Raw genomic sequence first — 26,091 nt, 5'->3', positions numbered from 1 at the left:
CATACTCTGAAATGCTACGCAACACTTCATCCATCAACTGATCATGTTCCTCAAATGAACTTCCCACAATCATAATGTCGTCTTGAAAACACAACACTCTGTCCATACCCTTAAAAATATTCTGCATAATACGTTGGAAAACAGCTGAGGCTGATGCCAACCCAAACGGCATCCTACAATACCGAAATGCACCCAGAGGTGTCACAAATGATGTTAATGGACGTGACTCGGGATGTAAGTTCACCTGATGGTAAGCTGAGGACATGTCAGGAACACTGAAAACACAACCCCCACCCATCCTACCTAGCATTTCTCCAATATTCGGTAAAGGATGTCGATCTACCCAGATGTTTCGATTTAAATCTCTTAAATCAATACATAAACACATTTTATTTCCTTCCTTCCGTGCGACGACAATCGGAGATAACTATTCCGATGATTCAATCGGTTCTATAACCTTAGCCTCCAACAATTTATCTAATCGCTTGATAAGTGGCTCTCTCATCACATGTGGTATTGTCCTAACCTTGTGTACAATTGGTTTAGCATTTTTTTCAATATAATACGATGTGAAAATCCTTTCAACATACCCAACTTATCTGAAAAAACATCGGAATGTTTTTCCATTAACACTTTCCCTCATTCATTGTTCATCTCCCCACCAGAAGATACATTTTTCACGTTTTGTTCAATAACCATTACAGGTTCCACAGCATTTGGATTGAGTATAATATTCAAATCTTTCTGATGACGCCATCCAAGTAAATTAGATCCTTCCTGAGTAATATATACTCTTCCATAGACCCTAATATTTTTTAAAACGATATTCATCCATTGCATTCAAAGAATATTAATTCTTGATCCACCATATCCTACAGCTCTCACATCTGCTGGCAATAGATCTTTCATCTCTCCATGTATTTTTTCTTGAAGAGTCTCTTTTGAAACTAAGGTAAAAAGGCTACCAGAATCAGCGAAAAGACTTACAGTTTCTTTTCCGAGACAGATTTCACAATGAGGGTTCTCCAACATTTCTGTACTTTCACTCTTTAGATTTGTGCACCCATTAGCAGAATCATACTGTTCCACCGAATCTACTATTTGCGAAGAATTTTCCACCGTTTCATTAGGTAGGAATAATTCTTCATTTTGATCTTCCACATTTTCTATTTCTTTAACACTAGCATTTCTATTGCCTCGCACATACTCAACTACAAAATTTTAGTCCAAAACAGATAGCAACCACCTCGTCGCCAAATTATGTAGTAATCCACGTAAATACTTTAAATATTTATAGGAAAGTATCTTTACTTAAGTACAAGATATATGCAGCAACCATCAGCAAACCCACCAAGTACTGGTTTACATTGGAACATTCACTGCGATTTAATTCCACTGCATCATGACTGCATCATGTAATGTAATGTCTGTGCTATTTTATATAGCGCAACTATCACTCCACGGAGCATCTTGGCGCTTTGAGAAGACCAGCAAGAAAGGGTTCAACTGCTAATAATGGGGGACTTACCACTTCAGATTAAACTTTTGCATAATGTGTCCGGAAGGCTAAAGACCCAGGTTTTCAGCGACTTCCTAAAGGCTGATTCAAGGGTGATTTGACGAAGAGGCAGGGGAAGTTTGTTTCAGGCCTTTGATTCCAAAACCGCCATTGCCTTTCCTCCCCTGGTTTTTAGCCTAAAGGTGGGGATGGTGAGCAGATTCGCATTTGAGGACCTCCGGGTACGTGAGGGTAAGTATCGTTTAAACATCCTCAGTAGGTAGCTGGGCCCTCGTGAATGATAAGCCCTAAACGTGATCAATAGGACTTTAAACAGCACCCTCTTATGGATCAGTAGCCAGTGAAGGGTATTCATTGCTGCTGTGGCCGATGTCCTCCTATGCCATCTCAGCAGCAATCTAGCTGCTGCATGGTGGACCATCTACAGCTAATGAACAACCGCCCTGTTTGTCCCTGCATATACGCTGTTGCAGTAGTCTAAGATGGATGTTATAAGTGCTACCGCCACCATTTTTCGGGCTGAGAGTGGTATTAGGTCGAAGAATTTCCGCAGACCTTTTATGATGCTAAAACAGGTTCCCGCCACTACCAGGGCCTGTTGTTTGAAAGACAGAATAGCATCAAACTTAATCCCCAGATTTCTAACTGAGTTAATGGTATTTGGGGGCGCGGTGGCATCTTCTGGCCACCATTGTGAGGGATTGAAATCATTATGTTGGCCAAAGGGCAGGATTTCAGTTTTCCCTGTGTTGCACCTCAGGTGGTTATTGCTCATCCATTCGAAGGTGGCTTTGAGACAATGTTTCAGGTTGTTTTCAGCCTCTGTGGTATCATCATCTAACACCAGGATGAGCTGAGTATCATCCTCGTACGAGATGGTGTTGATCTCGAAGGATGATATCAGTGCGATCAGAGGGGCCATATATACTTTAAAGAGCATGGGGCTCAAACAAGAGCCCTGCAGTACCCCTGAGGTCAGATGTTTCTCCTCTGATCTAAAATGGCCTAAAGTTACTACTTGCCGCCTGTCTACCAGGAAATTTTTAATCCAGCCTAATACATTCCCTTCAACACCTGCCGCGGCTTGACGGTCAACAAGGATGGTATGTGAGACCGTATCGAAAGCCGCGGACAGGTCCAACAGTACCAGGACGGCATTCTTTCCCTGGTCCATTGCGGCTCGCAATGTCTCCATAGTATAAAGGAGGGCAGACTCTGTTGAATGTTGGGCCCTAAAACCTGCCTGATTTGGATGCCAGGCATTATTTTCATCCAGGAAGGCGGTTAGCTGTTTATTTACAAACTTCTCTGTTAATTTACAGAGAACTGGAAGCAGCGAGATAGGTCGCAGGTTTGAGAGGGTTGCGGGGTCTGCTATCTGCTTTTTTTGTAGAGGGTTTACTGCTGCTAGCTTCCATTCTGCACGGATTAAGGTTTGGCCAAGGTAGGAATTTATTATGTTGTTTATGGTGGGATTGACAATGTCCACCATGGACTGTAGGACCAGAGGCGGACAAGGGTCAAAAGGGGAGCATGATTTCATGGCCAGTATGGCTGCCCTGGTATCCTCTAAATTAATCGGAGAGAACCTACTCATAGTGGCTACACCTGTCCCAGTCCTAATATCCCCATTTTCAGTCAGTGACATAGGGAGAGGTAAATCTTTGATAAGGGTATGAATTTTTTCCTCAAAGAAATATGCTATGGTATTGCAGAGTGTTTGGGATGGGGGGATTTATTTCTGCAAGGATTTGGGATTCATAAAAGTATTTACTATCTTAAAGATTTCTTTTTGTTTATTACTGTTATTGTTTATAGCTTCCGAGTAATAATTAGTTTTCGCCATTTTTATCAAGGCGTGATATTCTCTCTGTGCCGTTTTATGCATATTCAGGTCATTATTTCCATACTTTCGGCCCCATTTTCGCTCTAAAATCCTCACTTCCCTTTGTTTTTCTTTTAGGGTCAGTGAGAACCAGGGTGCGGATGTCTTCTTATTCCGTGCTTCCTTTCTCGGGACTATTCTAGGGCCAATAAGACGTCTCTATGCTAAGTTCCATTATCCATTCCCCAAATAGCTGGGCGTCTAATCAGATCTCCTGTCAGGGAGGGTCTCTTCTTAAGGGCTTTTTTCATAAAGTCAGGATGTCCTATGTTGGTCTTCCAGCAGGGTTTTCTCTGTGGTGGTGCTGTCGCTTTTACTGTACTCTTACTCTTACCCACTAGACGACCCTTAAGTGGGAGTTCATATAATTCTAAACATTACCACAGTTACCCCTGATACCTGAACCTTGCTGACAAGGAGGAAGGGCAGGTCGCCAACACTGATCTTAGCCACAACCAGAATCTGGGACTGCTGCGGAACGGAGGGTAGGTTGCCGAGACAAGAGCCCGAAGAGAGCGCTGTCTGCACAGTAACTGGGCCGTGACCAATCTGAGAGTCCTGAGGACATTGCAGAGTAGGGGCGCCCTGGGTGCAGGACCTGCGCACCTTCAGTGGAGAAATACGTGATCGGGACTGCAACTGAGATGGCGGCGGCTGGGGTGTTAATCCAATGGAGGTCAGGTGACGACGAATCAAGACCCAGGCCGATTGATCGGAGGAGGCCCGGAGCAGCGACCTGGGGTGACCGGCAGCCCAAACCCACTGGAAGCTGAGACACCGTGGCTAAGGGAGGGCCGGAACGCGAGGCGTTTGTCATCTATAAGCAGAGGCGGCAGTGTGTGCTGAGGCAGGCCTGAAGTATGGGCTTCGTGGCCGGCGGCGATTGGGGAGGCGATGACACAGCACTGAAGATCGAGGAGGTGCTGCGAGAGCCTGCGGACCGTGTGGATGTCTCGGGACTGAACAGCAGAGGTTGGCTGGGATAATTGAAAACCCCCCACCCTCATCCCCTCCCCTAAAAAGCAAGCACCGTACCTGCTGGGGGGAGATACGAGTTTGCAGCTCGTGTGTAATACGGCCAGGAGGTGTGCCAAAGTGGTGTTAGTTTTTGAGGATCAGGGTGGCGGCATGGGACTACTGCAGACTGCAGTTAAGATTACCGATCAGCTGCGGAGTGTGTAGCTGATCGCAGGGGGCCTGGCTTAGGTTAGCGCAGTCCTGTTTCCACGGGCTGGAAGTGACCTAGTCAAACCGTCAGAGATCCAAAAGTGACGGCACGACCAATGACCCCGCAATGGGAAACGAAGGAAAAGCTAGCAAATACACAGGATTGACTGGAGCCTGCTGTGGATGATTATAGGCCTGGCCAAACTGAATGGGCGAAGCCTAGAGCGGAGACCCGTAGTCTCCGCTGGCCTGCGCCAATTTGAGGCGAGGATACAGCATCAACAGGAACGAACTGCTGTGCTGCCTCTGCTCCTTGAGAGCACAGAGGATGACGAGCGCTGTGACAGGCCCTGAGGGATGTGATAAGTAAACAGCGGTGGTTGGGATGGCAGTGATGCAGTGCTAGAAGACTAGACACTGCTCCTGGAAGTGCAGAGAGGCCTGTACACTGGTGTAGACGCTCACGGAGAGCGCAGTGTACATTAGCCAAAACCAGTGCGAGCACCTACGCAGAGTGCCTTACCTGGAGATTGAGGACCCGCAACTGCGGCTTCTGCATGCTTGTGAACAGGCTGAGAGGTGGCGGAGTGACATCCATCTTGAGGGCAGGAACGGAGGACTGGGCGCAGGGTGCAAGGCCTTGTGAAACAGTAGCTTAGCACCGTGGCCGTCAGATTATCATTGGTATACACTAGCAGTGGGCAAACTCAATAGTGGGTGCCCTGATCCTGCTGCGGAAAGGAGTCTCCAAATGGATACTGGAGGGTGAAGAGGCTGTGGATTCCAGGAGCCCCAGCCGGACCAAATTGCAAGCACAATACACGTAGTAAAGGCCCTTTTAATATCAGAGAAGATGCCCAGGCGGGGGTCGAGCGACCTAAAGCGGCAGAAAACAAAGCAAGGGAATATTTTACCCAACACTCGGGAACCTTCCCCCTTGAACAGTATCAGGAGGTCGGGGAGACGGCGGATAAAGACCTTTCCCTGCATCTTCTCTTGAACAAGATACTAGAGGCGATCTCGGACACCAGGACGGCGCTGCAGCAGGATATAGGCGCAGTGTCCGTGGGACTGGTCCTCCAACAGACGGAACATCATAATTTGGCAGACAGGGTTGAGAAGACCGAGAACACACTAACGGAACTAGTGCCGGAACATAAACAGGACCTAACCACCAGAGTGACAGAACTAGAACGGAGGGCAGAAGATGCAGAAGGTAAAAACCTCTGCAATAATGTCAAGATTGTGGGGATTCCGGAATCAGCGGAAGGGGCAGACGTTCTGTCGTTCCTCGAGAAGTGGTTCAATGAAGTGATGCCAGCTGGTACACTAACTTCTTTGCTCTGGAGAGAGCTCATAGAGTGCTGGAAAGACAGCCAGCTCGGGGATGGCCCCCAAGGCCGTGGTTGCCAAACTGCTACATTATCAGGATAGGGACGCCATCTTGCAGCAATCCAGATCTCACGGCCCATACACCATGAACAATAGTAACATTTCCATGTACCCAGACTTTGCGACTAAAGTGCAGGCGCAGAGATCCTTCTTTATAGATGTTAAAAAAGTGCTACGGGAAACAGGACTGCAGTAGTCCTTAATGTTCCCTCAGAAGCTCTGAATTGTATTAGATGGTGCCACACATTTTTCCACAACCCAAGATGATGCATGGACCTGGCTGGAGGCATACAGGCAATGGGCCCCTTTGGCTAGCTCGAAACCGGGCTTTAAGGGAGAGAAACGTGAGGCTAGGACCAGGTTACGCCACCCCAAGAAACCGAAAGCAGTACAGAGGCCAACAGTTTCTCAAACGCAGCAGGAAAGAGAAGCCGTCTTGAAGGCGGTAGCATAGTTACTCTCACCCAGTGTCCAAGATCGGAGCGGAAACTCTTCTTCAGCCCCCGGAAATCACTTGTCTAACTCGGAAGACGACTCTGGAAATAATGCAGAATTGCCAAAACTAATTCCACGCACTGCTGATGATATTGCTTGATGGACAGGGCTGGTAGACACTAAAGACAAAGATACATAGGGACGTTTGGTTTGTAAGGAGAACAATGTTCACTATGAAGTAGATGGGGGGGAACCCTTACACCATCGATGGGACCGGACGGTCATCACTCCATCCTTGAGCATTTTTTGACTCTCCTTTCACCCCCCCCACCAAAGTGCGCAAGTTGGGCACACAGCGGCGTACTGATGGTAATGAAGTTTTCTTACAGGTTTGGGACGCCGACTGTTGTCAGTCCGCTCGTGGGCTTGGGAGTTTTACTGTTGGCTTTGTTGTCTCTACCCAGGGATCCACTGGGAGTCAGGAGGGGTTGGGCTCTGGGTGGGTGCTTGGGGGGTATTTGCACAGAGGTATGGCTAGTGATTATAGCTTTGCTGAGGAGTTTTAAATCCTAACTTGGAACATTCGGGGTATGGACTCTCCCTCCAAACGCTACAGTATCCTGAACTACATAAGACGTAGGGGAGCTCATATAGTGATGCTACAGGAGACCCACCTTACGGAGGCGGAAGTGGCTAGGCTCCAGCGTAGATGACGAGGGCAGTTATTCTCTACAACTTACTCGGCTTGTCCGAGTGGGGTGCTTGTGTGGGTCAGGCCTGGGGTCCCCTTTCGGGTCTCCTGGAAAATAATTAATACAGAAGGGAGATTTGTTGTGGTTAGGGCAAGTTAAAAGGCAAGGAAGTAATACTGGGGAATGTGTATGCACCTAATTGTGATCAACTCCCCTTCCTGGAGTGGCTTTTTGGAACATTGGCAGGGCTGGTGGCAGATGATTTGATTTTGGGGGGGATTTTAACTGTGTATGTGACTTAGGATGGGACAGATCTACTCCTTCATTGAGAGGAATGATATCAGCCACTATGGCCAAGGGACTACGGAGTTGGATTGCTGGTTGGGAACTAATCGATGTATGGAGATTGTAAAACACACAAAAGAGATAATATTCCTTCTACTCCTCCCTATACGACTGAAACACGAGACTGGATATTTTCCTCTGTTCCGATAGGCTGACTCCAATGTTGTCCAAGGCTGAATATCTAGGGAGATCTCTCCAATCACAGCCCCTTGCTAATGTGATTCACCCCTACTCCACGAGAGGAGCCCCCATCCCATTGTGGCGACTAGATCCCACCTTACCAGAGTATAAAAGCTTTAAACAACGTCTCTCTGAGGCTATGGCCACTTACTTTGTGGGAAACCAGGGGACCGGTAGCTCCCTCTTGGTTGAATGGGACACATTTATGGTGGTGATCAGGGGACAGTGTCTGAGACAGGTGCTGGGAGCCAGAAGGGAGATTGCCTGGGAACTTGAGGCCTTGGTGACCCGGATATCGGCACTGGATAGAGGGAGGGGCTGATGCGCAAAGTCGATTAGCAGACGTAAAGAGTCTTTATAATGCCACGTGGGACAGGCTGAGGACATTGGATTACCGAACATACCAAGAAATGCAGCATGTGGAAAGGAGCAGAGCAGGGAGGCTGTTGGCCTGGTTAATCAGACCTAAAAGCAGGGGAGCTCAAATTCCAAGAATTCGTGATATACGTGTTCTCCAAGGGACATCAACGATTCATTCCGGGACTACTATGAGAAACTATACGGGATACCTGGGGATATGCAGGGAGACAAGTTAAGGGAATACTTGGAAGGGCTGAGACTACAGGGACTAGACCAGGACTTCCGACAATCACTAGCACTGCCGGTAAAAGCAGGGGAAATTCGGGCAGCCATTAATGAACTGGCATGGGGAAAAACGCCTGGACCTGACGGCCTCCCGGACGAATTCTACTCCTCCTTTATAGACATACTGGCCAGAGGCTGAAGTGGGTATATGCGGCGGCACTGGGGGCGAAACGTCCACCACCATCGATCTAAGAGGCTAGTGATCCCTTTACCAAAAACGAAAAAAGAGGTAGCAAATGTAACGGAATTTAGGCCATTGTCAATGTTAAATCTCGATTTCAAAATTTTAAGCAAGGCCCTGGCGACCAGACTTTTGTCACAGATGCAGAGGTTGGCTCCATACTAACCAAGACGGATTTATCCCCTCATGCTACACATCCAATCATCTGAGGAGATTATATACTGTTATGTTCCACGGGGACTTGGGAGAGTACCCCGATGCCGTGGTAGTAGCTGTGGACTTGGAAAAGGCCTTTGATTCCCTGAGATGGAACTTTTTACCGGCAGTAATGGGTAAGATGAGGATGGGTGATGGTTGGTCAAAGTGGGTATGCCTCTTATAAGAAGGAGCTAGAGTGCGCACAGGTAGCATAGTATCTGCCCAATATTCTATAAATCGAGGAACCCGCCATGGATGTTCCCTATCGCCATTACTTTTTGCCCTAGCCATGGAGCCAATGGCGGAGCGACTTAGGCAGGAAGGTGAGAGCATTGGAGTGGCGTAATAGGGTATCCCTGCAGACATTGCGACTTCCACTTAGAGGGGGAGGACTGGGTGCTCCCGATTTTGAAGCCTATTACTTGACAGCACAGCTCCAGTGGATGGCCAGAGGGCTCGATGGAAGGGGGCTTGACAAGCTATCACTTCCGGTTAGCACAGCACAAGGGGTCCTGCTCCCAAGGATGCTCAACCCCTCGCCAGAAGATCAAAAGCATGAGGACATTACTTTCAGTGGCGGTAACATGTTGGGATAGATGTACAGCAAGGGCTAAATATATACTGCTTTATGCACGGAATATACTACTCACAAGTCTACCACAGGTAGGGATCGGTCCCCCTCTTACACAGCGGCAGTTGCAGGGCTGGGAGGACGCAGAAGTGTTGTCGGTTGGAGACTGCTATTGAGATGGTGAATTGCTTCCTTTATATGTGATTCTGGAGTACCACGACCTACCACCGGGACAGTTCTTGAATTATCATAAGATACGGGCGATGGCAGAGTTGTGGGGAGTGGAAACTGTTATACATGCCGCCATTCAGGCGAGGTGACTTTGGGCTTGGCTGGACACCTGATAAAATGGTTGTACCTGGCAATAATGGAGATGACCCATCTGCCTTTACCCTGAGTACAAGAGAGATGGGAGGGCACACTGAATAGGCAACTGACTGAGAGGGAGTGGAAGAAAGCCTTAGGAGGCCCCATAAAAGTGTCCTGGAATGTAACCTTTAAACTCATACAGTTTAACATACTCCATAGAACTTACCTCACCCCACACAGGTTGAATGTAGTGCATGGCATCGAAGATCAGACCTGTGCCAGATGCTCACAAATAGACGTCGACTTTGACCATATGGTATGGTCTTGTCCTGGGCTCAATGACTATTGGACTACAATTGTGGACACCGTGAATAGGGTCCTGGCTTGTAATATGACACTCACCCCAGAAGTGTGCCTTCTGGGCCTGTTCCCGAGGCCCAAATACAAAAGAATGGAACATAGGTTTGTAGACCTGCCTTTCCTCTTGGTCAAGAGGAGAATAGCTCTCAGGTGGAAGGCAAATATGTATTCTCTAGTAGTGGACTGAGAAAAGGATGTTTCCTGTGGGCTAGAGCAGTGGAGAAGGCCTTGATTAAGGAGGATAAGATCACGAAAAGGCGAAAACCCTTGGCGGAACCTTGGGCAGATATACCCAGATAAGCACAGCTGAATCTGAGGGAATGGGGGCGACACATACCCCCTAAATACAAGATGACCATTGCACCACTATATCACCACCCAGATGACCCCTAAGGTTCACCTATTACCGGTCCTTGCCCTCGTCTGTTTTGGCCCGTTCTTGCTTTTCCCTCTCCTTGTCCCCCCCCCTCCTCCCCTCCCACTCATCCCCCCCACTCCTTCCCAGCCCGATAGAAAACCTAGCCAAACTGTTTCTGACGTACCTATTGACTGAGGCCTGGTAGATTTATATGTTTTACTTGAGTATCTATTTTATGGATGAATTGAGTTTGTTTCTTTCTTTTTTCTTTCTCTTTGAGTTTCTGTATTGCAGACATACCAACATTTTCAATACATGTAGATATGAGACAGTTGTTACCGATGGCAGACCAAATCGCTACCTACAATTTACCCTGCCACAGCAGAGATGTCATGCTCCCTATTGTAAATCTAGGAGACGGCCGATACTCTAGGGAAGAACACTATAGGGAACAACAATGTGGGGAAACAGCTACTGATTCAGTTGCTTACAAACAATGTACAGTTGAGAAAGTTGTTTGATGTTGTCCTAAAGATTGTATTTCTGCTGTGGATATGAAACTGTATTGATTGTAACTAAGGTAATTTTACAAATGCCATTAAAACAGATATTTAAAAAAAAGAAATCAATGTTCCCAGGAAGACAGGGGCACCACCAACTTGCATTTTTAAGTACTGTGGGGGGGGGAGCAGTAAGTGCTGCAGACTCCCCAGCAATGATTTTAAAAACTGACCCCAAGTTTCTGGGTTCATGAAATGCAAGCCCCCCCCCCCCCCCCCCCGCCCCCCCCGGCTTTTATACACCCTCACCTCTTTTGTTCTACAGCTTGGGAGTGCAGCAACCTCTAGAGGTTGGTTTACTGGGTGCATGTAATGTGTTCTAGGGTGGTATAAGAAAGATTCAGACACATGTAATGTTGGTTTTAAATTCTTATTTGACAGTATATTTGTGACATTAATTTGTGATCAACATTGCACTGTGTTATTGATAAAGAATTATTTCATTTGGACATAATTACTGATTTCAATAATATGCTAGTGTTTTTTAATATGCAGACTCTAATGTGGTGACCTTGTGTCAAAGTCAGTAAGCTTGCCTTATATTATTGTTGTGATGACCCCTTGACAAAGCCCATAGGTCTGCTATGAAAGAGATACCACTCATATCGCGGTGTGCTGTCTGATTTAAGTAGGGGGAATACTGTTATTGGGGGGGTGGGTGTGCGTGTGTGGGCATGTGTGATAAATGCACTTTTCCTTTTTCATCGAAAACACACTGACTGGACAATCATTGAGTGTTGTCATTGCATGGCAGGGAATTGCGATTAGTACCCCACACCACCTCCCCTTAGTAGGCTGTGGACTGTTCTGCCTCTCCACCCTGAGAGATTTAAGAGCCACAATGCGATCCTAGTGCAAAGAAATTGTGGACCTATTGCTTGTGCAGGCCTCGCATCCTCCCCAACTAATAACCCAATTTGTTACACCAGTCTTTAGACTAATATCAGGAAAAGATTTCACATCTTCTGTTTTTCTTTGAGGGTCTCGTAGTTCATTTCTGTCCAGATCTACCTGGTTCCATCCCTACGTCTGAAAGCAACAGAAGGCCCTCTCTTCAAGCAGCACCTTGCTGCATTGAAACCAACCAGTTACTGAACACCCACTGAAGAGAATCTCTCCTCTTCCAGTCAATGTTGTCTCAGACTGATAGGCCCTCCTTCATCCTGTTCAGCCAACATTTTCTGAAAGCCTTACTCCGATCCTAATTTGTACAGTGTCCTCCCTCCCCTGCCCTCTATTACCTTTCCATGTTGTTGCCGATCAGTATTGTAAACTCTGCACTGGGCTCCATTAATTTGGCTCTAGCTTCATGTGCTACAAGTCATGTACAACATACCCTTTAAACATCAAAATAATCTTTTCTTTTTTCAAAAGATTTCTAATATTTTGTGCCTTGCATTTTCTATTTCAAGCAAACGTCACGCGGAAGTACGCTAATTTTACTTGATCATTTGGCGCATTCGTAGCCTCTCTGTATCAGATACAGTTTACATTCCAATATAATAGATGCATAGCTTTTTATTAACTGAAAAGTGATCCTAACCTCCACCTAAATCGTGGTAAAAAAAATCCTTTCAAGTTGATGAAGCATTTGGTATTTACTATATGATCATCGTTGATTGCTAAATAAACTTTAATGAATGTTTGCTTGAAATCCAAAACATGCCAAAGGGCTGACTTGATAATCCTGTTTTTTTTTAAAGATGAATTTCAAACAGTATATATTTTTTTGTTTTTGGTACAGGTTCTTGTTGCAAGTGCAATCTTAATCCAGAACATTGGAGGTAAGAAACCTATTTGAAGCATGCATTTAAAATGGAACAGGTAATAATTGCTTCGTATGCATCATCTGAGCTTGTTTGTACGCACCTGACCTCAAACATATTTCTGTCTGAAGCGCATTTGAGCAGTGAGTAAGATGGTTGTTTCTTTCATAGACTGTGCATTGTGAATTCCTGTTAAAGCAGTTCAAGCTCTTTTTTTATCTGTGTGTTCGAAAGTGTCCGGAAATTGGTGAATTGGGTGCCTTTCTATATCGCCTTAGCGGAAACCGTGCATTCCCAAAAACATCTTCGTGCCTGCCCCATCACACAAGTGGGGAGTCCAGGCCAGAAACCAAACGAGGACCTCAAGCTTTCCAGCAGGGTATCAATATTTAGGTGTCGGAAAGTGTACTCATCGTTTGTGACCCTTATACCCAGATACTGGAACCCCTCAGTCTCCCGATGGAGCCCCAACTCTGGTAACCGATCCAGGGACACCCCGATCAAACTCCTCAGTGGAAATAGCAGTGACTTACGAACATTAATCTTAAACCCGACCCCTGCCCGTAGACGGTGATCAAGTCCATCATAATCGATAGAGAGTGACTCCGAGTATGAACGTAGACTAAGGGGTTGTCCACATATAATGAAACAACATGTAAGGAGGGCTCAGCTTGAATCCCTCAGGGCCCCAACCTGTGATGCAATAACAAGGCGAGTGGTTCTATAACAAGAGGAAAAAGGGGACCCTCTGCCTCGTTCCCCGCCCAACCACCCGCGGCTCGGATAGGTCATTGCCAACACGAACACGCACCATGCAACCAGTGTATAAAAGATGCACCCAGCCATGAAACATGGGCCCAAAGCCCATACCGTGCCAACACTGCCTGCAGGTATGCCCACTCAAGCTTTTCAAAAGCTTTTTATAAGTCTAGCAACTCTAGAGCCAACTGTCCGATCATGGAGCACATGAGGGAGCCTGCACAACTTGAAAGCAGTGCTACATGCTGACAAAAAGCCACACTGATCTTCGTGCACCAACCCCTGTATGATCCCTACCAGTGTGGTTGCAAGCAGTTTGCGTAAAATTTTGACATCAGATTTCATCATAATCAGAGGCCTATACTTCGAGAGTTCTGCGGCATCCCCACCTGGCATAGGCATAAGGCAAATGATCCCCTCCCATCCCCACCTGGCTTAGGCATAAGGCAAATGATCTCCTCCCTAATGGTGGCTGGAAGAACACGACCCTATGCTCCGCCTGAAACACCCCCAGGAGTTTATCCTTAACCGCTTAACCACAGCGGCAATTTCACCGCGGTGCAGTGGTTTTACTGAGTAGGCTGGGCCGTGTCGGCCAACGGACATGCACAACACTTCTGAGGTAGTGCTCGCGACGGCCGTTGGCGAGTGGGCGCATGGAAGGGGTTAAGTACTGTGGAATATGTTTGATAACATTCCATGCGGAATCCATCTTCACCAGGGTCCTTGGATCTGTTGAGGGCCTTAATGGCCTCACCAGCTCCTCTGTTGTGATCTTCCCCTCCAATTCCTGTGCCAAGTCCGGGGTGAAAGTGGAACCATATTTAAGAAATTGTCCAGTTGCCCCTCATGCCCCACCCCATCTGCCCGATACACCCGCCAGGAGGTGTCCAACAAATACATCCAAGATAGCCTGATGAGCAGTTACCAATTCCCCATCCACTAAGCAAATATGGAGAACAGTGAGGATCTTTTTTTCCCACCAAGAATCCATGCTAGCAACCTATCAGACTTGTCCCCCTCCTTGTGATGGCACTGGCGGTATGTGCATAATGTGCATCTATCTAGAGAGTCCTAAAGTCTCAACACCCCTCTACTTAGCCGAAGTTCCTCAGTCCGTTCCTCCGGCGAGGATTGGTCAGATCCCTGAAGCTCGTCAGGTGGTGCACTTGCCTTACCAGATCCGTCTCCAGCTGTCTCCAGACCCCACAGGTAGTACCTATGCCATCCCCCCTCTTAACCACTTTAAGGGCCTCTCAATCCAATGCTCTAGAAGTGTTCGACCCCTAATTGACTGTAACATAATCCATACGAGAGGTTGCCAGAACATCCTGGCACAAGTCCCCTGACATTTTTGGCTGTCCTATAGTTTTCCTTCAGTTTCAGGTTACAATCCGCTTGATTCAAGAATGTGATTGCTCCATCTCGCACTGTGATTAGGTCTGCCTGTATTTATTCTTTGTCGCCTGGTCTTTCCTACACTTAGGCTTCAGTCTGTTACTTTTTGTTTGAAAACTGTCACCATCTTTGGAGTTTATCAAATTTAGTGTTAAAAAATTAACATGTTCTTAAAAATCTTTTCCATACTTCCTTATCTACCAACAGTCCTTAGGAAGCGATAGGACCTAATATTCCCATGTACCACTTGTATAATGGCAGTAGGGCTCCTCATGGTAAGGAAATACAATCATTCTCTTTTAGGTTTTGTTTATTTTGCTTAGACCTATTGTAGACTGGTTACTAAACTCTAATGTTAGCTAGAAGAGGCTTTGAAGCACTTTACCAACACCCTTGCAAGATGGCCCCGGCTCTTACCATCTTAAGTTGAACAATATACACGTATTTCCTTTATTCACCAGGCTCCTTCAGAGCTCTAAAAGCTGATAACTGCAAGTTTCCCTTTGTAAGCTATCCTTTTCGTTGGGATTGCACGCCAACAGTTTTTCTCCCCTGGCCTCTCTCCAAGTTAAGGTGTTCCTTTGATCACACCCTCTTTCATAGTGGTGAGCAATAGCTGGACGCAACAGTTTCTCATTCTTCTTTTGTCAGAGCTGTCAGAAGCAAGGGAGATCCTGGTATGGAACTGAAGGAAACATCTTAGGGAGAGAAGTAGTATATCCAAAATCCATGTGTGCTGTTAGGAAACTGTGTGTCACAGAGACACACAGAAAATTCTTGTGAACAGTCTTTATCTCAAAGGCTTCTGGGTCTCAGTTAGCAAATATTTCCACTCCTGATAGGCATATTTTACAGCCAAGAATTCCCTCTCAAGAACAGAATCATTTCATTCACAGAGAGAAAAAATGTAGGAAAGCTAACATATTGAATGTTCTAAATTTTCATCCTCTTGTGTCTGCAGCACAATTGCTCCAGTGATCTATCAGAAGCATCAGTTTTAACAAATCACTTTGTTTGATCCAGATGCAGTAGAATCGGCACTTGAGGAAGTCACTTGTTAAATCTTGGCAAGCTTGCTCTGCTACCTCATGCCAAGAAACTGCATTCTTTAAGTTTTCTTTCTTGAGAGCTCTGAAGATGTTACTATGATCTCAAACAAACTCTTGACCATTGACCATAGAAATTAGAAAAACAAAAAAATGGATTTATTTGATTGTGGTTGGAGTTGGTTAGTCAATAATTGCAAAAATGTTTTGCATCCCTGGAAATTTCTTGTGTTAAAAGAAAACCCAGATGTTAGTTTATGTAAGCAGTTTTATATAGGTTAACTTGGCTGAAGGACATTTGAGTGCTTTACATAAACATCAGATTGCATTGCACAAGATGATATATTTGTAGTTTTTTTTTAGGTATAGGGAGATTAAATGAGTCTTAGAATCATAGGATGTTGAGTCTACGGTTGGACTCGAACCAGATAATCAGTTGTTCTGTTTCAACTTGCAATTCTCAGTTTTACAAAAGGGATGGTGCCATCTCAGCCTGGACAGAACTGAAGTGACATGAATGTTATGGTCAACAGGACTCTGACGAAAAATGTGTACATTGTTCAGGTGCATTACCAATTATGGATTAAAGATATCAGTAAATATGTGATCCTAGAATCTTTGATACATTGCTGTGACTTTCCACAACCACAAAAGCGCGACCTGATATTCAAAATACCAAAATGGAGTATGGAATACAGTCTTCTGTTCCTCTGTAGATCTTGTTCTAAGTAGATGATGAACTCCCTGTAGATCAAGCTTAGCGAACATGGTGGCACCTCAAACACTTTCCAGAATGTACCTAATTAAGGGCAAAGGATATCTAGCCTTGATTGTGACCTTTTTTAGCCCTCGATAATCAATAGGGAGTTATAATTTATTACATTTCTTTAATACAAAAAACAATGAAGACATTTCTGGGGGAGAAAATCAAACTATGAATTTATTCTATAAATGTTCCCAGACCTATTCTTTAAGTGTCTTTCTTTCTCGGACAAAGCCTGTAAGCCTCGGGTTTAATGGGAATGGTGCAATCAAATTCTGTATGTGATGTTAGCGAAAACTCAGCATAATTTTGATATTGTTGCTTGAATCAGTGCCTCAAAAGCGATAGTATCATTCTTCGACTCGCCTTGATTTTGTCAATAGGTGCCTAATAATCTCTAGAAGAAGGCATTATTCATGACACTATTGAGAAGACAAACAAGTTGTTCTGGTAGCTAAGTTAATATACCGATTGTGACTGAGTAGCCACATTACACCGAAATGTTACTGCATAATTAGGAGAAGAGTTACTACCCAAAGATAATGTTTCTTTATTATTTCCAAAAGAAACCATTAATGACATTGGTTTTTCCCCTTTACTTAACCAGGAGGCTGAATGTGTTCCATTAACAGGCTGTACATGCTCTGTCGTCTTCTTTGAAACTCGTAGCATTTAATTCTTCTGGCACATTTATCATGAACATACATTTCACAAACACCCCTATTAAGCAGTGATGGAACCTGAGACACAACAAAGAGAGACTGGCAGAAGGAATAATTGAGACTTGGATTCTCTGAGACGATCCAACAAAAGGGAGCCATTAACCACCCATCTTTTTCTCCCTTACAAATGTTCTAGCTTTTCCCTTATTACGGGTTAATAGGGTAAGCTGTGACAAAATGGGCATCTTGCCCACATTAAGGAGTAGGCCATCTCTTCTCCTTCATTCTCTTTGGGCTTCAGACAGTGGTCTCCTAGCAAATCTAATCTGTGTTGGTTTTTCAAATACTATATGATCTGCAGATCTGAACTTATTTGTCTGAGGGTAGAAGGCTTGATACACTTGGAGCGGCCCAGCCCTGAAATCTTCTGTGTCTCATTCTTGTGTTATAGCAGACCATGTTCTGTGAGCAGGGCCCTTTTGTACTAACTTCGACAAGGACCATGGTCCAGCTCCATGCACCAATTCACCTTTAATCTCTTCCTGGAGTCTCCGCCAAGTGTCAGCTGGGTTCTTTCCATCCAGGTGCTCTCAGTAGCAAACTGTTGAAAAAAAAATTGTATAAGAGAGCACATCAGTATCCGATTGATGGGTGTCGCACAGTGCCTCTTCAGCAGAGTATTCTTTAGCAGGCCTCTCAAAAACTTTAATGAACTTGGGAAGTTAGAATAATTATCCAGGCTAGCATTTGGCTCTGCAACTAATGGAGTGGCCCAAGGTAAGGCTGCCCCCAGAATGACTGACAATAAGGTATATAGTCTTGGAGGTATTCAAATTGAGCTGGACAAAGGAATATGTGGACCAGAAGAGAACCTAGAAATTTCTTAAGTATAGTTCGATCTCCCAAAAATTCAAGAGTACTTGAACTAACCACAGGAAGACTGTGAGCAGCCAGTGTCTACTGAGATTACGTTCTCGCTTCGTAGGCTGGTACAGACTTGAGCTTTTTGTTGTAAGGCTGCTTCAAGCTCCTGCGTAAAGATCCATATCAGTATCTGGGTCAAGGAGTCGTTTGTGTCGCAATGCATCAATAGCTGAAGCAACTGTTGCACCTTCTTCTCTAGTCAAAGCTGCCAGAAGGACTACTCCTTTCTGTAGCCATCCTGTTGCTTTAACACTTGGGAATATCATGTGGAAGCAACAGGTATCTCTTGAAGGCAGCACTGATTGGGGTGAGGTGTGCGGGGGAGTGGGAGTGGGAGTGGGAGGGGGAAGACATACGTAGTTAAAAAGGTCCAGACAGACTATCCAAAAGTAGAGAATTTTTCAGGTACCAAGCACTCCCAACATTTAGAGTAGATCGGACTGAATCCAACGGGAGTTGGATTCCAGGAGATGGGGTAGGTCTTCATGAACAGAAGCAGGATTATTGAAGCAGGTAACCAGGTGGTAAACCCACTACCACAGTTATTGGAGTGTTTCAGCCCATTTTACTGAGAGTTCAAGATCAAATTTATAGGATAAAACAGGAAGCAGGCAGTAGCTAAAGTGGGGAGATGGGTCAGATGAGGGAGGGAGGTTGGGAGGGCCTGCCGCATCGCGCTCCTTCTCCTCCTGGACACAGGCACCCCGACAGCAGTGTGGCCAATCCTGATGCTGCATGAAAGAAGTGTCGGGATTGGCCTGAGAGCTGGCAACTTGTGCTCCCAGGCAGACTGAGAGGCTGTGCCTGCTCTTTTCAGCCCCAGCAACAAAGCTGGGGCTGGAGAGAGCTTCACTGTGCATGAGGGTTATGTCTGGCCTAATACGGCTGGCCAAAACCTCATGCACAGTGAAGGGAGTGCACTACATCTCCCCCACCAGCAGTGTCATCCCGTGGATCCGCCCCCAAGGCTCATCAGAGTCCTGAGGGCAGGTCCAAGGAATAAAATAAAACAATAATAAAACTGGTTTAAAACCCATTTTATTATTGTTTTATTTGAGCGTGGTGGCAGGGGGACGGCGCTCCTCCGGCCTAATGGAGGGGCCTCTAATTGAAGTAAATAAAAAAAGGAAGCATTGCGGATTGGAAAGTGGCGACAGTACAGATTGCAGAAGTGATTGTTTGGGAAGAACCAGACGTATCACTTTCTGTTTCTTCAAGGAAAGTATGACCAGGAGCCTCCTTGTGAAAGTAGGATTTTTGTAGACATGGACTGAAAAGGAATTTAAGAAAAAGTGTTGGAAATAGGAATTCAAGTACCACAATAACTGAAGTGATCATGATGACCCTTGGAGATTGAAGAGTGTTCATAGAGAGTTAAAGTAGATTACAAGGGAAGGTGTTTTCTTGCTGGGACAATCATGGGAGTCTGCCTCCCGAACCATGTCAAGGACAGAGTGACTGCTGCAATCTGTGGACCATTGCCGGAGTTATATCTTATCGTCTGCTTGTGAGAACAGTGCTTCACACTGCTGTGCTGCATCTTCCCGCCAACCACTTAATGTTCCCTCCAACCACATCTGGTCTTCTTTCCATTGCACTCTAGAATGTTTGCTCTCCTCAGAGATCACTGAACCATTTCCTCATTGGCTGGCCCTTGATTATTCAGCGTCTGTTCTAAAGGACACATCCCGCCATAGGGCTTGTACAAATCTGCAATCAGATGTGAAGAGTTCAAATAACATTTAGGTCCGATTTCTGTGCTTAATGAGTTGATCGGCTTTTCTAAAAATCAAGTTTTTTCTAGAGACAGAAACTAAGCTATTGGTGCATTGTTTCTGAAATGGAGATATCAAATGATTAAACAATTTTTAATTTACATATTTAAAGTGCTGGCTGCAAAGTCATTGGATATCATATTGTTCACAATTTTAATTTAACAAGTGAGCAAGTGTTTCTGCAAGAAAAGCCTGCTGTTCAATTTAACAGCAACACATTTGCTCCTTTCCTTTGGTGGATTTTTATTAGTTCTATGAAGCAGCTGAATTCTTCACTGATTTAGACGCGGTTTTAGTTTTGCCCTTGTCGTTCAACAGTACTGTGCAGCAACGTAATAGGATAACGTCCTTGATTTCCTTCGAGAAGGGTTTGTATGAAGGTTCACCTCCCTGGTGGCATTTTGTTTTCCTGGAACCTTCAGAAATAACTCGAGGAGCACTGAAATAACCAGTGGCCCCTAATTATGTGTGACAAGCAGGACAAGAGGTTCTTTACAAGAATGGAATTTTTAGGTTTTTCTCTCTCTAGGAACATTTGATTTTCAGAGACCAGTCCAGTGAGAATATATATATCAATCAATTTATAAGCTTTATTCGACATTTCGTCATAAAAGCGTTCACCTAACCCTGTACAATAAATACTACTTATAAAAATACTTCTAAAAATACATATTAAACATTTGATGTCGAATAAGACATAATAAAAAGTCATAAAAATACAATCACATTATTACAATTTAAGAAACACATTTCATAGATTAAAAAACATACAGTTTGTCGCCTTAAAACCGCTTGGGGATATACATGATTCCATTATAATACAGTAGCCAATAATGAACGGGTACGAATTAGCCACGACCATGCAAGATACTTTGCTACTCCAACCACATGTAGTGTTGTACAATCTGATTCCAGTATCCTGAGGGCTTCAGCTTGGCTACGAGTTCCGAACTTTAGACATAGCGGTTTTAACCACTTGCGTCTAGGGGCCAAATACAGTGGACAACAAAACAGAAAATGGGAGATGTGTTCAATTTCCTCTTTACAATGGTGGCAGTGTTCATCCCATGTCTGGGACCAATGCTTCTTAAATGCATTTAAGGGTAGTGTGCCAATGCGAAATTGAAAATAGAGTTTCCTATCATACGGTTTTTCAATTAGGTCCCAAAAACCTTCGTATGATGGATACAGTTTTAAGTTTAAGAAGCGAGAAGTTATCTTTACATTTGTACTGTCACTAAACATTGCAAAGTATATCATCTCCCAGTAAAGATCTTTTAGGCTTTCCTTTGAGGGGAAACAAGATGGGTCTTTGTTATCCCATAGATCGTCCAGTTTCAATGCTATAAGTAGACCTCGCAACTCCCTTAGCCATGGGATAGTGTGGAAACGATCGAACTTGATAACATCCATCAATGCTGCTGCATAGTGGGCTAGCTCAGGGGTTACCATAATTCGCCTCCAATACAGGAGAGGACGAAGCCTTGCTATGTCCACGACTGATTTTCTGCCCAGGTCTAGTTTTAATGGAATTATCGGGGTACTTTGGGGGACCATTGTGACCCCTCTCAGGAACTTGTTTTCCGCTCGGCCCAAATTAGTCAAGTTTGAAAAACCCCATAATTCAGAGCCATATAGACAGGCCCCCAGGACCTTCATGGAGTAAATTTCCATGACACAATTCAGAGGTTTTGTCAAGGAGGTACGGTGTCTCAGCGAAATAGCACCTGACAACTGTCTAAATTTTAGAAGAGTTGTGGTTATATGGTGATTCCAGCTCATGTTTTCTTGCAGAGTGATGCCTAGGTATGAAAAAGAGTCCACTCTTTCCAGGGGTGTTCCTTTGTATTTTATTACACCCTTAAAGGAGGACTTTTGATTAAGGCACATGAATTTCGTTTTAGTGGTGTTTAATTCTAGGCCCTTTTCATCACAGTATACACCAAAGGCATCTACTACTTTTTGTAGCCCACTAGGGGTGCGGGAAAGTAGTAATGTGTCGTCCGCAAACATGAGAACTGGTACGCGGGAGCCGGCTATTACAGGGGCGTCACTAGCAATCTTCTCTAGATGTTTAACAATACCATTTATGTAAATGGAGAAGAGAGTTGGGGCTAGGACACACCCTTGTCGTACCCCACGTTCAACCGGAAAGGAGTCGGTTACCTCTCCTTGCTTGCCCCATCGTATCTTTGCAAAGTTGTTTTCATGTAGGCGAACAAGGAGTGTAAGCAACTCCTGCTTTATTCCTGCATCCGCCAAGGTCTGCCAAAGTTTTTCCCTGGGAACTAAATCAAAAGCAGCTTTCAGGTCTACAAAAACTGCATACAATGTCCCCTTCTTCAAGGTGACATTTCTCCAATAGACCGTTAAGAAATGGAGAACTTGGTCGATACTACTGGTTAAGGGCCTAAACCCAGCTTGATAGACTGACAATATGTTATTTGCATCGATCCATTGCTGCAGTTTGTTTTGGACTAGTCGGCCCATTAACTTCTGAGATGTATCAATTAGGCTAATGGGTCTATAGTTTTTAGCCAGGGAACGGTCACCTTTTTTGTATATGGGAATTATTTCAGCTCCCTTCCATGAGGCAGGGACTTCCCCTCCCATAGCCACTGCATTGGTCAACATTGTAAAATAGGTACACCAGGACTTCCGGTCAGACAAAAAAATGTCAGCCGGGATGCCATCCATACCTGGAGCTTTCCCCCCTGCTATGCAGTCTAGTACAACACTCACATCCCTCTCAGTAAATAGTGGTTCTTTGTAGTAGACTTGTGGAGGAGGGCTAACATTATTAAACATAAGATTACGGGCATACTGTGGTTGAAAGTATTCTACCCAACTGTTTTTTGCGACATTATTAACAGGCTGGGGTGCTATGCCACCCTTAGCCCATTTTACTGAAGCCCAGAAGCGCTTTGAATCCTTGGAGGCACAAATCTCCTTAAGTTCTTGCCAACAATCCTCGTCCCAGCGCTTTTTGGCCAACTTTTGTACCTGTCTGTACTGGTTTCTCGCCAGCCTTACAGCTTCAGGTCTTCCTATTCTTAGTTCCTTCCCAAGTTTGTCTCGGGCTGCCCTGCAATTCTTATCATACCACCCCCTTGTTTCTTGTGGTTTCTTCATTTTACCTGTAGAGATTTTTTTGCGAAGGAAGCTTTGAATTTTAGTAAAAAGTATCTCATGGGCGGCCATCATGTAGTCTATAAAATTAATCTGCCCAACATGTGACTTAATCTTAGCGACTTCACCCACTACTACTTCCTTCAGGGACTCTATTTTGTCGAGGTCTTCTAGGAGCATGTTCCACTTCAAGTAACGAAAGTTATTGGAACATACTAGGTCCTGTGTAACCATATAGTCCTCTCTGGGATGGTCATTTATATCATGGAAGGTATGTAGTGTCAAGCACAGCGGGTTATGGTCGCTTTCAATCTTGGCCTTCACTTCCATGTCTTCCAGTTTATCCCAGAGCCTTACATCTAGGAGTATATAGTCTATCCTGCTGGCAGATCTGCCATTATCAAAAGTATTTTCCCCCCATAAGATCTGACGCTGTCCGGCCATTCGCTGCTCTAAGTCCTCTTGAGAGACAAAAACTTTTCAGTTGGATTGCTACCGTGCTCCAAGTCTTGATTACGGGGATGTCCAGTTGAGGTATGCCCCACTTGGAATCCTCGTCTTCAGCCAGGACCTTATCCTCCTCGCCCAAGGGCTCGAAGGTAGTGTTAAAGTCCCCACCTATTATTACATGTGAGGGGTCTGGTAGCTGTTCAATATTCATCTCTAGGCACGATATGGTCTCTGATGATTTTCCCCTGGCTACTCCCCTTGCATACACATTAAAAAGGGCTAATTGGTAGCCATTTTGCCAGATAAAATCAAGTGCCAAAATATCGTTAGACGGTATAGGCCTTTTCTTTACCGAACAATTTAAGGTTTGGCGTACCCAAATTATCAGCCCCCCCGAGGGTCGTCCCACTCTATTGCTAATTGCCGGGACAAAGAAATTTAAGAACCCTTGTCTAAAAATTGGTATAGTCGACCAAGTTTCTTGGAACATGATGATATCGAACTGATTAATAAAATCAGCCCAATCAGGAATATTTAACTTATTAGCTACTCCAGCTATGTTCCATGAAATGATTGACAATTTTGATTTAGCCTGCTGGGAGTACGTCTGCACAATATAGGGGATGGTTGGTGATTCTGCAGGATCTGCTCCTAATATTACATTTTTATTCAATTCAGATAACAGCTCAACATTTTCCAGTGGTTTTTCCTGTTCCACATGGGCTCTACTTTGTTCTTCCGAGCCGGAACTACAAGGATCATCTGGGGCTGGTATATAATCATCTAACATCAGGGTCTTATCACGGCCTTGATCCGACCACATATTCAAGGTAGCAGGTGAAACAAATTCGAGTCAATCACACTCATTCAGATCCGTTAACACAGAATACTGATTATCCAAAGCTAACCCCCACTCACATGCTGGATTGGTTCTAGCCTTTCTATTTCCCACTACTGTCCATTTCGTTCTTAATATACTTGGTTTTGCTACTAGACCCCTTCTACTGTAGAAGAAGTCCAGCGTCAGTGGGACTATTTCAGCTGTCCTACGTTGTGGGGGAAGAATGTTCCGTAGGACATCAGGCAGAACATCGGGGCCCTTAAAATTCAAAACCACACAATCCCCTTGAAATTTCTTTGGCTTGGTACCTATCCACCTAACTCTCCTTGCTGTGAGCAGATCGTCTGATAATTTTTCCTTACCCCAGGGGGATATATGCATGTTACTGCTCAACCACTGGAGAGCCTTATTTCTAAGGGAATCAGGGGACTCGATCTGACCAGTTTTCAGCAAAGGAGTGTTAGCTAGTACTAAAATGAGGGGAGAGGCTTCGACGATCAATTCTACTGGGGCAGATTCTGTGTTTGGTGTCTCAATAATGCTATTGCCCATTAATTGGGGTGGCTCAGAGGGTAGATTCATGTCAAGAGCAATATCGTTCCTAAGAGTAGCATGTTGGACATGGTCTGAAGAGGCTTGTAAGCCAGCATTCGTGGTCACCCCTGGCAATAATTTCCCCACAGACTCCATTTGATCAATTTTTGAGGCAACTAGATTTGGTAATTCACCCACCCCCTCATTGGTTTTCCTTAGGAGCGACTCTAGCTTGTTGACCTTGGTAACTAATTGGTCAACCTTCGATATTAGGGGTTTCATTATACCTAATAATTTGGACTCTAATGTGCCCATAAGCTTAATTAACAGGGTGTCCTCCCCTTCTTCATTTTCATAGTCCTCCTCCCTTATCCCATCCTCTTTCTTTCTTTTTGCACGTCTGGGTGGGGTTGTAGGTTTATTTTTAGAGGAGCGTAAGCCTCCTCTTCTAGGAGGCGCCTTAGTAATCCCTTTTTTTGCTCTTGGAGCGGGGACAGGTGTTAGGGTGGTGTTAGATTCTATGGCTTCCTCCTCAATTGTCACTGATTTATCTTGATCTTCCAGATTAATCAGATCTGTGAAGGGATCGGATTGGTGATCCGTAGAAGTCATTGAACCATTAATTTCTAGGTGCTCAATCAAAACTTCACTTTGGTCGAAAACAATAGGATCATCAGTTGCAGGCTGGGACACCCCTGGTTGATTGATTTGGGCACATGGAGGTGAATCCCCCATCCCTAAGGAGGTCCTGCGGTTGTTATTAATTTTGGTCACTACCTGGACTAAATAGTTATGCATGGTATTTGCCGGGGTAACAGGCGTTTTTTGTTTGGACATGATAGACAAAACAACAATTGGTAGCAAGATCCTAGCACTGGTTAACTGACAATACACTAGCCACACAGTAGATGCACAATAGGTTTACCTTGCCACTAGACACTTTTAAAGGGGTGGAAGTTAGAGGGTGGGTCCAGTCCAGTCTCTCTCGGTCTCGAACGGGCTAAAACGGGCCCGCCCTTGGCCCGGGCTTCGCCCGGCGTCCCGCTCGCGTCCCGCGAGACGGGGGTGATGCGCTATTTGTGCGCCTCCTGGCGCGCTGGCGACGCTGATGACGCGGCGTGCGCCGCTAGGCCTCCTGGGAATTGGAGTTCCCTCGACCGCGCTCCTCTCGGTCACCTCGTTCTCCCAGGTGTTAGTGGAGACGGGCAGCGCGAGGCGGGAGGCGGGAGGGCAAAGCAGCAGACAGC

General features: G+C 45.1%; 1 protein-coding gene across 1 annotated transcript in view; it reads left to right on the top strand.

Annotated features, from left to right (window-relative positions):
• Nucleotides 1-26,091, top strand: part of SLC38A6 (solute carrier family 38 member 6) — a 360,414-nt gene that overhangs the window by 58,480 nt on the left and 275,843 nt on the right. The window contains exon 3 of the mRNA XM_086937949.1: nucleotides 12,542-12,581. Coding sequence (XP_086794075.1) covers nucleotides 12,542-12,581 — 40 coding nt within the window. The remainder of the gene's footprint in view (nucleotides 1-12,541; nucleotides 12,582-26,091) is intronic.

This window comes from Lissotriton vulgaris, chromosome 9 (assembly GCF_964263255.1).
Source record: "Lissotriton vulgaris chromosome 9, aLisVul1.2, whole genome shotgun sequence".
In the NCBI taxonomy this organism is placed as follows: domain Eukaryota; kingdom Metazoa; phylum Chordata; class Amphibia; order Caudata; family Salamandridae; genus Lissotriton; species Lissotriton vulgaris.
Note: the sequence above shows the minus strand (reverse complement) of the source record. Positions and strands in the feature narration are given on the sequence as shown.